Here is a 14,526-nt window from a genome sequence, read left to right as displayed (position 1 = left end):
CATTTTCAAATACAAGAAATCACTTTAAAACACTTGGTATATGGAATTTTCAATATCCAAAAAACTAACCCAACAAGTTTAATATTTATGAATTCTGATACATATAAAAATAATTCGCTACAGGTCAATGTTAATTAAATAAAAAGACACAATGTTATTCATCCAAACAATACTAATTTTATATTTATTAAAATTACAATCAAACCTGTAAATGCTCAAGCCCTACATGTGAGATTCATTCATATCAAACATAATGAAGACTAGTTTGCACATGCTTATTGCCCTTGTAATGAATTTACCTCAGCAGAATTATTAGTTCAGACAAACTCTATCTATGCAAAGAGAGGACATAAGTTTCTTCAAGAAGTTCTTTTATTTTCTACCAAGAGATTGTCTACTTATCAATTCAATAAACATGAATATGGAATTAAAACAAAAACAAGTGTTTTCAAAACCATCCCAAAACACTCAAAATCCATTCTTTTAACTTTGTGGAGTAAAAAAAAAATGGCCCGAGTTGTTGACTCGGCCTAATCAGACCCTAATTGACACACCCCGTCAGGTGATAACTTCAACTCATTAACTGAAAAAATCGAAAGACCCTGACCCTATATCTCAACTCTTTCAAGCACTTGACTGCCTTCATTTATTAATCATTTTTTGTGTAAGTTTGGACTTGATTTGGTATGTACAACATGTTTACTGCACTCATTTAGAGGAAGGGAATCCATTTGTGTTTTATCTAAAAATTTGCAAATGTAAAATACAAACTGTTTTATCTCTTCAAAGCATAATTGTGCAAATCAGTGCCATCCATTGTGTTCAATCTCAAAAAAGTTGAGTCATCCATTATGTTTAATACATCAAAAAGCTTCTTAAAACTTTAAGAAGTAATTTCTGTATCCATTTTCACTATTTATACCTTTCAACATATTTGGTAATTTACTGTTTATATTTACTTCTTTGTACCATAATATATTTTCATTAAAATCTAAATCTTTTATAAAGCTCCTGGAGTCCAAGTCTGACTTCTTTCATTATTAATCCAATATAAAGCCAAAACATATTTCTGTCTTTAAAGCTTGATCTCATATAATCATCTAAATTATGCAATACATGAAATAAATATATCCATTGATACAATTCACCTAGAAATTGGATAAAACTGAACACAATTACCCATATCATTACACAATAAATTATACTGAAATATTTTGAATTACATGTTCTAGAAAAAATACAATTAACTCTTTGGTATCTAGGACATCAGACTTTAGGAATTGAATTTTAGCATTCATTAGTGTTATCCAAGATTCCAAGCCATCCCATACAATAAAAGAAAATGAAGTATAAAATAAAGTAACACACTGAAGCAATTTGCTTTAAAAGGGTGGAGATTTCTTATTCTCCTAGAAACCATGTCAAAATATTCATTATTGCCTTGTAACCAAGCTTCATTATTGCACCTCCCAACGTTACCATCTAATTTCACAAAATCACCATTTAGGAAAGAAACTGTACCCACTTGGTCCCAAGATTGCATATCTCAAGGTCATTATCTAATTCTAAGCTTCTCAAAAACAACATATACAAAAATAGATATACCCATTTGATTCATGGCAGACCACTATCTAATTCTAAGCTTCTGAAAAACAACATATACAAAAATAGATACACCCATTTGATTCATGGCAGACTTATAAGAAAGCATGGTTGGTTCATTGGCCAGAATTTAAGTAATTGAAAATTATATTTACAACCCCAAAAGAAGAAAGAAAAGACTGAGCCTCCCAAGGCTACCATCTAATTCTTAAAATAACCATTTAAGAGAGTAGATGTACCCACTTAGTTCTTAGTTACATATTGCAAGGTCGCTACCTGATTCTCAGCTTCTCAAAATCGTAATCTACAAAAGGTGATATACCCATTTGATTCATAGCAGATTTATAAGGAAGCAAGTTTGGTTCATTGCCTAAAGTTTTAGTAATAGATATTATGTTTTCATCCCAAAATAAGAAAGGAATCAGCATTCATTTACAAACAGTAAGAAACAACTACTCAAAAGCATCGAGACTTTCTGAATGACGATCTTGTTGTGGGAAATGCTTTTGCATGTTTTTTGTGCTGTTCCACCCCTGCCTAATCCAAAATTTATCTCTTGCAACATCTAGATTTTTTGCATCAACTCCAATAGCCCCAAACAAGGAATGGTAGCAGCCACATACTACTTTTTTTGCTTTTGGATCCACCTTGGGGGCCACTCTAATCAACTCATGGAGTTTCATATCAAAAGCATCGTTTGAAAGAGCATCGCAATTGGAAAGCTTGAACATCTGGGAAGTCAGGTCTCCCTTTGAGATAGTAGAATTTTTCCATAGGTACCGAAAAGAAATGGAAGCTTTGATAATTTCTGATCCTAGGAAATCCAAGGCCCCATTGTTGTCTTGGGAAAATGAGGCATGAGTCAGTGCTTTCGTCAACAGTACCTTATCCTTGAATTGATACCTACAAATGCAAGAGCAAGAACAACTCTTACAAAATACACCCAATAAAATATAGACGAAAAACATATCTGGCTTATATAATACACTTAATAAAGACAACCTGTATCAATATCACAAGGGAAAATACCACATGTTATTGCTCTTTTCTTGGTAAAGATCCATAGACATTATCATTTTAAAATTTATAAATGTACAGCCCAGACTGATAATAACCAAAGTAACGGTATTCTCCAGCATCAAGTGGAGAAAAGTGCAGAAAGTTTTGGGTTGGAAGGGTTAGACACTATTACGTGGAATTCCTTAGTGCAGAGGCTACGGAATAGTTCTATTATGCTAAGCATAGAAGAAGATGCACTTGTTTAGTCAAAAAGTTCTATCAATAGTGAATACACAGTTGGCCTGGGAGATTCAGCTATGTTTTTGCCAAAGGGCAGGAGGATGTATGTTAGTGGTGGAAACCAATCAGCAAGATAAAAGCTCATTTTTTTTTCTATGGCTTGCAATTTCCAAATAAGATCCTCATGTGGGAAGTTCTGCAGAAATGCTCATGGCAAGGCCCTGGTTATTGTGTTTTCTGCAAGCGTGGAAGTGGGACAATATATCTGTTCAGTAAACTCATTTTGCTAAGGGGTTATGAGATGCTGCTACAACATTCATCGTAGGCAAAGGAAATTGGCAGAGTGCAACCTTAGCAGAAGGGCATAAAAACTAGTGTCAGGACGCAGAGGGAACAGAGCACAAAGTTTAGCCAGCTGTAGTATCATGGCACCATGGGCTAGTAGATGTGTCATGCTTTTTTGAGACTAAACACTCTCTCCACTTCAGGTATTTTAGTTTACTTGTGATTTCATTACAGTACCTCTTAAAACTAAACATCCAAGGCAGATTGGTTCCTTCGACACTGATAAACCCATCTGGGACATGAGATTATTTATTCTTTTCTGAGGTCACCGCATTAATTTCCAGGCAGGTCCAGATAGAAGAAAAATCACTGGGCTGTTGTGAGCCCTCGCTGCACCACTCATAATTGCACTAGAAATGGGTATTTTTTCTCTACACGTCTTTGGTGATTCAAAACTGGTCATTGGCTGGGTGTCAGGAAATTACAGACTTCAAAACCTTATTTTGCAGACGTGTTATCATCAGATCCATTTGATGTTGAGCAGGTTCACCGCTATTACTTTCAAGTTTCAACACAATACAGTCACATATGGTTTATCAGAACAAGCTTTGGTGCTGAAAGTTGGGTCAATGAACTTGATGGAAGCTACGGAGGGGGGAATCCCACCCACAGTCACCAGATCTACCTGTGAATGAGTGTTTTCATCCTTTGGTAGATATGGTCTTACTTTAATATGGTATTCTTAAGTAGAAATAGTGAAGATTTACTCTTCTTATTTTATATTATTTGCAGGAGGTTGTGAAGAACATTGAACTGTTTTCTAAACTTAATGCTGTTAATGTTTTTTGATTTTGAGGTATACATAGGAGGACTGTCTTCATGTCAGTAGGCATAATCAGTGAACCTAAATATTTAACTTTTCAAGACAATTTGCACATGTATTACAAACTGTGCTTAAGCTTCAGGCAGGTAGCTAATTATGCTCTTTTCCATTTTTCATGGTTCCATGTGCACTTGTGGAATGTAGCTTCAACTTTTTCTTCCATGAAATAAAAGAGTTCTGAATTTTTCTTTGTGAAAAATGATAAAATAAAATAGAGATGTGGAAAGGACACCAATCTGAAACAGAGAAAACAGAAGAAAAAGGGCGTATATTGCAGAAGAGATATAAGAGGCCAATACAACTAAACTAAAGGGACTGAAAACCGATAAAAACCCAGAAAACAAAGTTACTTTTCTAATTTACAAAGCCATGGGTATACCGATAAAAACCCAGAAAACAAAGTTATTTTTCTAATTTACAAAGCCATGGGTATCTTTGATTTCGCATCCATGCCTTAGGCCCTTGTCAGTTAAAAATAAAATATAAAAATTGGGAGTGAATTAAAAGTCGATTTACTACAAAAGAAGTTCAGAGTACATGTGCAGCTGCTAATAAATGCCAAAGAGAGCGGCCATCCTGGATTTCTAAGTTATACGCTATAATAAAATGCATATAACAGACCATTTACGGAAAAAGACCCTGGAAGGTTTTCATCTGTTTACGTTTAAGGAACGTTGTGCCTTGCATTTTAATTCCAACGATGCACAGAAACTCGCAATGAATACTTGAAAATGGGTCCAAAGGAAACAAAGAGACAGAAAACAAAAATACAACACCACTGAAGTTTGGATTACATTCATAAGGCCCAGAAGGTTTTGACCTATTTCTGTTTAAGGGACGCTGTGTCTTGCATTTTAAAATCATCGATGCACATAAACCGACAACCACTAGGTTCAAAGGAAACGTTGGGACAAAAAACAAATATATAAAACTATTCAACTTGGGTTACATTCACAAGCACAAAAAATGCACAAACGTACGCGGTATCACTTAGAAAGAGGAAAGATTGTTAAAAAGTTATATATATATTTTCATTACTCTTTCAATTCTTTAAGACCATGGAATCTATGGATATAATCATGGTGGCCTATCACATCTCCTGGCTAGTCTTGATATTGGATTAAAGAGACAAGAAGAAGACAGACTAAAGAAAACAAACTTACTTAATTTTAGTCTGTAGTTCTTCTATACTGCTCGTGTATGGATCCTTCATTACAGGATGTATTTCCTGCTCAACACGGGAGTATGCCTGCACTTCAAAGCCCATGAAATTAGCAGAAACAATACAATTTCATATATACCATAATATCAAAGGGAAAACCTAAACTCGGCAGTGAGCACCTGTGAAATGCAGACGATCATGAACAATGCCAGAAACACAGCTCTGAATGCCATCTTGTTTACAGAATCCTGAGCACTTGGTCTCTGCAAAATCTGAAAACGCTCGATAAACTCTCAATTTATAAAACCTTTACAAAAACCTAGATGCATAAACAGCAATTCACTAATATCCATGCTGAAATGCATAAACCCAAATTACCAGAAAGCCTGCAACTCTTATAGCCCTCAATGTACAAAGTTCATACCCTGCCTCAAGTTGTAGTAGGGTCTCACTGTATAAAATCCAACATAACAGTGACTACAAATTCCCTCAATACAATACAGCTTGCGAGTCCCAAGAGTCAACAGTTTTTGTAGTCCTCGACAAACGTGCACCGTCTGTTAGAAGCTTGCCTCCAATGCACACAACCCTATGAACAAGGACACTAAATTTAAAGAACCCTTACCAGAGATGAATAAATCCCAAATACAATGAACCTTCTCCAGTGCATCAATTTGTCATCAAACAATTGGAAGCTGCAAAGGAAACTCCCGTGAAATTAATTTAATGGTACATTTATGTCAATTCGCATAGGTTTTCCAGTCAAATCGCACACTTTCTACCAAATGCGGAAAGATCTTGACTAGAGACTCCCGATGCTGTTCTGGGTTTTGTGTTACGTTTTGGGTTACTCCAGAAACGCCAAAATATTTCGGAATAATGAATTAGGTGTTTTGGGTGAGGTTTTGAGTTGCTTCAGAAAAGCCAAAATATTTTGGAATAATGAATCAGGCGGAATTCGTATAGAATTATTATTAATTGTATAATTGGGTTTTGATGAGGTTTATTTATGATTTTTGTGGTATTTCATGAAATTGAAATGAAAATAAGGTAATTTTGTAGTAAATGAAAATTTTTAATAATCCATACAGTTTTTAGTTTTTGTTTATTTGTTTTTATGTAGAAAATGGAAATTTTAATATTTAAATGTTTAATTAGAAATTAGAATTATTTTGAAAATATATTAATAATGATGATTAACATTCACTAAGATTAATGTGATCTATAGGATCTCAAGAAAAAAGAGTCTAATTGTTCAAAATCTTGTTTATGTGATCAAGGAGTAGGGAAAAAAGCGTTCCAAGATCACTATAATTGGGTTGGCTTAATAAGTCAAAAAATTTAGAGGTGTCACTGATGATAGGGAATTCAGAGCGGATGTGGGTAAGCGTCGGGTAGTCTAAAATGAAATGATTTTCATTTTCCACTTTCTTAGTATCACAAATCTAACAGATTCTATCGTCCCAGGTAGTCTTGGTAGTAGACCACCGTCCGGTCTCACTCTGAAGCTCATGAGAGTTAATTATAATCCTAGCGGTGTTCATTTCCTTCTTAGTGTTAGTCAACATAGAGAGATACTTTTGGTTATCAAGTGTGGGGTTGATCACTTCCTTATAGTACCTTAGCTTCCTTTTACCCTCTAGCTCCTTAGCTTCCTACAAATTGTTTAAGAGAGGGGACACAGGTGTATGAGGGGTAATTCATCATCCTGATGAAGAAATAGAGATACAATACGCATGGGGCTTGGGAAGAGTTGGCAGACCAGGGGTAACTCCACGAATAACTTATTGTCTTTTCATTAAGATAAAATATGACTATATACAAGAAGATGGAGGCTATTGGGTTTCATCTCCCAATGTCTCTTTGTCTTCCAACTTCTCTTATTTTGCTATTTACAATATTGGCATAGGATTTCTAATCCCAAAGATTAGTTGTTTAACATTCCCCCTTTAATTTGAAGGGATGTTGGTGAATCCAATGTTGGAAATAATACTGAGAGGGGGGGTGAATCAGTATTATCAAATTCTTTTCAATATATTTTCCTTATTTATACTTTGAATAATTCTTCAAATATTGATCATTACGTTGTATGTCAGTATCATAAAATAATGAGCAGGAACAAGAAAAGCAAATAGTCACACAAAAGAACACCAGATATAAGGTGGAAACCCAATGTGGGTGAAAAACACCTGCTGCAATATGTCTCTATCTTCTTTCAATTAGAAACTCCTTTTACAATGATTTTGTACTGGTGCAGTCCTTTACCAGTACGCAGACTACAACCTGCAGAGAGCTACAACTCTCTCTCTCATTTTCAAGTCTCTCCTGGAGGGGAGCTACAACCCCCTACTTCTTTTCTTTCAAGGACCACTTTTCATTAATTTTCAGACTGGATCCAAGAACATCAAATAAACATCAAGAACATGTGAATCAACCAATCTCTTTATACAAACAATCCAATGAGCCACCCAAACATTTCAGAATGTTGTAAACAGAAAAACAACACCAGTAACCTAAACCCAGAACATAGCAGAAAATAGAAAACAGGCAGCCAACAAATATTTCAAAACAGGTTCGCAACTTCACCAATATACACCTGCGGATACCCGCACTTCACCTGCAGCTGCACTGCGTATACCCGCACTGCGCCTTCTTCTGTACTGCGTACCTCGCACTGTGCCTTCAGCTGAGCTGCGTATACCCGCACTGTGCCTTCCTCTGATTAGGGCAAAATTAACAGTCCTCCAAGGTACCACAAACAGTGAGATCCACAGATCACTATTCCAACCTTAAGATTTTGACCCATCAATAGAACTTATCATTCTCCTTACGCTCAGGTTCCTTCTTCATTCAGATCCAGATCTGCACCATAACCCAATCACCATATTCCAGATCTAGCACTTTATCAGATATTCAAAATTCAGAAGATGCTTTGCCAAATGATCTCCTTCCTCTTTTATAGCCTTAGTCCTTTCTCAATACCACGGTCCAAAACCATAAGATCAAAAAATTGTTGGACTAATACCATGAACCAACCATGAAAGTGCGTGAGATCAACACTTTTGGATGCAATACCACGGACCAAAACCATAGGATCAAAAACTGTCAGACTAATACCATGAACCAACCATGAAAGTGCGTGAGATCAACACTTTTGGATGCAATACCACGGACCAAAACCATAGGATCAAAAACTGTCGGACTAATACCATGAACTAACCATGAAAGTGTGTGAACTTTTCTCTTGCATGAAGAGAACTTTTCTCTGCATGAAAGTGCGTAAACTTTTCTCTACATGGAATAAACTTTTCTTTGCATAAAAGTGCGTGAACTTTTCTCTACATGGAATAAACTTTTCTCTGCATAAAAGTGCATGAACTTTTCTCTACACGAAGGAAACTTTGTTGCACTATAATTTATCAAATAAATTTGCTGCACTATAATTTATCATTTGTGTGATTTGCCATCAAGGACAACACTTGTCTCATAATGCCAACAATCTCCCCCTTTGGACTTGATGGCAACAATACCAAATCACTCTCCCCCTTTGACATCAAGGGAAAAGGGCGAACCAAGATATTCTCTTTCCTAGAAAGGCATTCCGCTGTTCATACTCCCCCTGAGTACCTGTTGAAATCTCTGAATGAGCTCCCCTTTTGTATATGCCAAGGTGTACCAATCTGTTCATGCTACATGTTGAAAGCTCTGCTCTTTCTGAATTGTGATGTTCATGCTCCCCCTGACTGTAGGAAAGATCTGCAAAAGATGTTCTTCAAGAAGAACCAAGACTTATACATCTGAGAGACCTTCCTATCACCAAAAGACTCAATACATACATCCATCACCCAACCAAGTGGGGATACATCAGAAATATGACAACCAAATACATTACATCTTCATCCCAGGCATAGTGGGGAAACCAAACTTGCAGCAATATTCAGACCAGCATCCATGATCTCCTTCTGTACTTCCTCCATAATGCCAACAATGCATGATATGCTCCCCCTGAACCTGTGCCAATCGATCTTCGACCAATCCGCAACCAGCTCATGTACGCATATACTTCAGATGAACCTTGCGTACAACCAACAATCAGAAGAGATTCAACAACAAGATGATGCATCAACAACCCCCAGCTTTTGCCTGAGGTATTCAAAGGTCTCCCTAGGCAATGGTTTGGTGAGTATATCAGCAACCTGTTCCTTAGAAGGAACATACTCCAACTTGACCTTTTGTTCAAGCACTTGTTCCCGGAGAAAGTGATACTTGATTGGTATGTGCTTGGTTTTTGAATGCATGACTGGGTTCTTTGAAATGCTGATTGCACTTGTATTATCACATAAGATGGAGATAGGTGGTGTACAAGTGATTTGAAAATCCTGCAAGGTCTGCATCATCCAAAGGAGTTGAGTGCAGCAAGATGTAGCAGCAACATATTCTGTTTCAGCTGTAGACAAGGCAATCGAACTCTGTTTCTTGCTGAACCAAGATACTAATCTGGAACCCATAAAGAATGCACCACCACTTGTGCTCTTCCTGTCATCCACGCTTCCGGCCCAATTTGCATCAGTATAAGCATTGTGTGAGATCTGTATCTCTAGGATACCATAAGCCATAATTTTGAGTCCCTTGAAGATATTTGAAGATTCTCTTTACTGCCTGAAGATGAGTTTCCTTTGGATTTGCCTGAAATCTTCCCACTATTCCTACTGCATGCATGATGTCTGATCGGGTACCTGTCAAATAAAGTAGACTTCCAATCATAGATCTGTAGGTTGGTTGATGTACTGCTGCTAATTCATCATTTGCACTGAGGCTACATCCTGTGACCATGGGTGTACATACTGGTTTTGCATCTTCCATGCCATATTTCTTCAAAATCTGCTTGAGATACTTGGTTTGAGACAAGAAAATCCCTCCTTCCTTTTGTTGGATTTGCAGGCCAAGAAAATATGTCAATTCTCCAAGCAAGGACATTTCGAATTCTTTCTGCATCACCAAGGCAAAGCTTTGACTCATAGATTCTTCATTGCTGCCAAAGATAATGTCATCTACATACACAACAAGTATTAGCAATTTATCATTTTCAATTTTTATATAAAGATTGCTATCTGTTGATCCTTTTGAAAAACCTTGTTGATGAAGATATTTGTCCAAACGATAGTACCAAGCCCTTGGAGCTTGTTTAAGACCATAGAGAGCCTTTTTCAGTCTGCATACAAGATTTGGATCATTTCCAATAATGAAACCATCTGGCTGCTCAATGTATACTTCTTCTTCTAAGTCTCCATTCAGAAAGGCTGATTTCACGTCCATTTGAAATACTTTGAACTTTTGAAAGCTTGAGAGAACAAGGAACATTCGGATGGCCTCAAGTCTTGCAACAGGAGCAAAAGTTTCCTCAAAATCTATTCCTTCTTGCTGCGCATACCCTTTACAAACAAGTCTTGCCTTGTTTCTAATTACTTCCCCATTTTCATTAAACTTATTTTTGAAGACCCATTTTGTCCCTATAACATTTTTATCCTTTGGTCTAGGAACTAACTCCCAAGTGTTGTTCTTTTCGATCTGCTCAAGTTCTTCATCCATTGCTTTGACCCAACATTCATCTTTGCATGCCTCTCTTACATTTTGTGGTTCAGTGGAGGAGAGTAATGCCAAATAGCTTGAAGCTTCTGCAATTGTTCTTCTTGTTTGTACACCTGCTTCTTTCTGCCCCAAAATCTAAGATTCTGGATGATTCTTCTGAACGTACCGGGATGGAGTCTTCTCTTCTATCCTTATCTGTTCCTCTGGTGCTTCTTGAGGTTCTTCTTCTTCATCATTCTGTCTTTGAGGGTAGTCTTCATCTTCTTCGATATTTTCATGATTTACTTGCCTAGGAATGTATCCCTTTTCATCAACCACTACATCAATGCTGTCAACAATTCTTCCAAGTCTTTTATTGTAGCACTTATATGCTTTGTTGTGTGGAGAATAACCAAGAAGAATGCCTTCATCTGCTCTAGGTTCAAGTTATCCAAGTTGCTCATCAGTATTCTTAATATAGCATTTGCTCCCAAAGATTTTGAAGTGATTTACCGAAGGAGTCTCACCATACCAAAGCTCATGAGGAGTTTGAGTGATGTTCACTCGGACATTTGTTTTGTTGAGAATAACAACCGCAGCATATGCGGCTTCACCCCAGAAAGTTGCAGGAGTTCCAGACTCATCCAGCATAGCACGAGCCATTTGTTGGACTGTTCTGTTCATCCTTTCCACCACTCCATTTTGCTGAGGAGTTATAGCTGTAGAGAATTCTCTTCTTATCCCATGTTCTTCACAGAAATCGAAAAATTCATTTTAGGTAAACTCCCCACCTCTGTCAGACCTGAGGCACTTAATTTTGTAACCTGATTCATTTTCAACCAAGGCTTTGAAGGATTTGAATTTCTCGAATGCTTCGTCTTTGTGCTTCATAAGTCCTAACCAAACAAACCTGGAGAAATCGTCAATGAATAATATCAAGTATTCTTCTCCTTGAGGTGTCCTTTTCCTAAATGGACCACATACATCTGTATGGACTAGCTCAAGAGGCATGCTAGCTGATCCTTCCTTCTCTGGAAAGTTAGTTCTGGTTTGCTTTCCAAACTGACATGATTTGCATATGGTGTTTTCTGGAATTTTGATATCTGGAAGACCACGAACTGCCTTATATTTGCATGTTTTCCTTATTTGTGAAAAGCTTAGATGCCCCAACCTCCGGTGCCATAACCAGTGTTCATCATCCTTGCTCAAATAGCATTGTTGTTGTCCTTCTTCAAATATGTATAGATTATTTGGAGTTCTTCTACCTTTGATCACTGTTTTACCTGTATCAAGATCACGAACACGACATCCGTTTGATCTAAATATCACCTCGGTTCCTTGATCACACATCTGGCTGACACTTAGAAGATTATGCTTCAATCCATCAACATACAAAACATTTCCAGCTTTGACCTTTTCTTTTAACTGAGCAGTGCCTTTTCCTTTTATAGCTGCAGAAGTATCATTTCCAAAAGAAACTTTCTTTCCCTTTTCTAAAGCAGAATATGATTCAAGTTTTTCTTTATCACCTGTCATATGTTTTGAACATCCACTGTCAATGTACCATAGATTTTCTTGTCCTTCTGCATAAAATGCTATCCCACATCTTTCTGTTTGTGGTTCCTTTATTCTCCATGTTCTGGTGCTTGAGGCTTGTTCCTTTGTCTGCTGAAACCTGCTTCTGCATTCAGAATCTTCATGACCAAAGTTATTGCAAATAGAACATTCAACTTCATTTTCAAGAGCCGAAAAGTTGTTATAGGTCCTTTTTGTAATCCCGATCATACTTCTTTGTTTTTGAGCTTCTCTAGTCATGATTGTTTTATATGCAACACATTGAGCTGCTTTGTGACCAAAGTTATGGCAGGAGAAACATTGCCCATTGAAGAAATTTCTGCGATTATCAAATCTACCGGCCAAATGATTGTAATTTCTATTGTCATCCATTCTTGAAGCAAATTGAGAAGATTTTACCTGTGGCTGGTTGTAGCTTTTGTTCATCCTTAAGACAGATTGCCCCGGGTTTACCTGATAGTCTTTGTTCGTTCTTGATGTAATTCGTCCCTGTTTTACCTGGTGATCTCCATTGTGCTTTTGCTCATTCCTTCTTGCTGCATCAAGATAACTCTTTGAGGTGGATGCTTGAGATGTTTCTCCATTATACCCCAGACCTGTCTTGTTTAGCGGAGAACACTGTACATTGATGATCTCATCCAGAGTTTCAGATCCTTTGACAAACTTAAGATTAATAACCTTTGTTTTCCCAATTTCTTTTCTAAGGCCAACAATTTCACCTTCTAACTTTTCAAGATATTTTTCTTTTTCATCAATTTGAAATTGTAGAGTATCAATGATCATATTCTTTTCTTCTATACATGTCTTAAGTCTAGAAATCTCTTCATAAAAGCTATCCACATCTATAGCATCCATGTAATCATCTTCAAATGCCATTAAAAGTTTATAGTCATTACCTCGTTCATCTTCATCACTATTTGATAGACCATCATTGTCTTCATGAGTGTAGTAGCTTTTCTTATTTGCATTCTGTTTCTTGCTCCATCTAGCAGGTTCCTTTCCTTTATCAATCTTATCCTTATGAGGACATTTGGCAACATAATGACCTACTCTTCCACAAGCAAAACATTTAAAAGGTAGCTTACCTCTGAACCTTCCAGTACCCCGTTGAAGATTTCTGACAAAATTTGATTCTTCTTCTTCTTCTGGCACGTGACTTGATTCATAGTAGTCTCCTTTGCCTGAAGCCTTAAAAGCAACTTCTCTCCTGTCTGATGCACCTCATTTTCTCATTTCATAAGCAGGTAGGATTCCGTGTAGCTGAGACATAGTAAGAGTTCGTAGATTTTCCTTTTCTTCTATTGCAGACACTTTAGATTCAAACTTGGGGGACAATGATCTTAGGACTTTTTCAACCACAACAGCCTCTTTTATTTCTTCACCTAAGTTTTTCATACAATTAACAATCTCATCTACCCGAAGGAAATAGTTAGCCACACTTTCATCATTATACATTCTGAGATTCTCATACTGAATCCTGAGGGTTTGAAGTTTTGCACGTTTTATCTGTTCATCTCCTTCGTAGCTCAAAACAATCTTGTCCCATATTTCTTTTGCGGATTTATATTGCATAACCTTCACGAATTCAGATTGAGATAGACATCCTAGAAGAGTATTAACTGCCTTTGCATTTGTTTCATATTTCTTCTTCTCAGTTGAATCTGTAGGAGTAGCTGATGGAAAAGTATACCCTGTTTCTATAATGTACCATACTTCTGTACCCAAAGATTGAAGATAGGCAGTAACTCTTACCTTCCAATATACGAAGTTTGTCCCATCAAAAATCGATGGCCTGATTGATGCTTCCCTCTCGTGGTTGCTCATGATGTTAGATCTTCCTTCAAGCGATCAAGCTTCTTTAGAAGGACCTGCTCTGATACCAATTGTTGGAAATAATACTGAGAGGGGGGGTGAATCAGTATTATCAAATTCTTTTCAATATATCTTCCTTATTTATACTTTGAATAATTCTTCAAATATTGATCATTATGTTGTATGTCAGTATCATAAAATAATGAGCAGGAACAAGAAAAGCAAATAGTCACACAAAAGAACACCAGATATAAGGTGGAAACCCAATGTGGGTGAAAACCACCTGCTACAATATGTCTCTATCTTCTTTCAATTAGAAACTCATTTTACAATGATTTTGTACTGGTGCAGTCCTTTACCAGTACGCAGGCTACAACCTGCAGAGAGCTACAACTCTCTC

The 14,526-nt window shown here is 36.9% G+C and overlaps 1 protein-coding gene across 3 annotated transcripts; it reads right to left on the bottom strand.

Annotated features, from left to right (window-relative positions):
- Window positions 1-1,731: 1,731 nt before the first annotated feature.
- Window positions 1,732-6,071, bottom strand: LOC149243510 (protein NUCLEAR FUSION DEFECTIVE 2-like). Of its 3 annotated transcripts, none has more exons than XM_089374554.1 (4): window positions 5,596-6,071; window positions 5,351-5,434; window positions 5,173-5,258; window positions 1,732-2,505 (listed from the first exon to the last, which is right to left on the bottom strand). In XM_089374554.1, the coding sequence occupies exons 2-4, from the start codon at window positions 5,402-5,404 to the stop codon at window positions 2,055-2,057; spliced, it is 591 nt and encodes a 196-aa protein (XP_089230680.1). In that variant the 5' UTR covers window positions 5,405-5,434; window positions 5,596-6,071; the 3' UTR covers window positions 1,732-2,054. The 3 variants fall into 3 exon arrangements, with proteins under 3 accessions (XP_089230680.1, XP_089230678.1, XP_089230679.1); XM_089374552.1 differs by having other exon boundaries at window positions 5,351-5,443; window positions 5,550-6,069; XM_089374553.1 differs by having other exon boundaries at window positions 5,550-6,069.
- Between the last annotated feature and the right edge of the window lie 8,455 nt (window positions 6,072-14,526).

This window comes from Pinus tabuliformis, chromosome 8 (assembly GCF_031772625.1).
Source record: "Pinus tabuliformis cultivar Carrire ecotype Pingquan chromosome 8, CPIR1, whole genome shotgun sequence".
Lineage (NCBI taxonomy): Eukaryota > Viridiplantae > Streptophyta > Pinopsida > Pinales > Pinaceae > Pinus > Pinus tabuliformis.
This window is presented reverse-complemented; position numbering and strand designations above follow the sequence as displayed.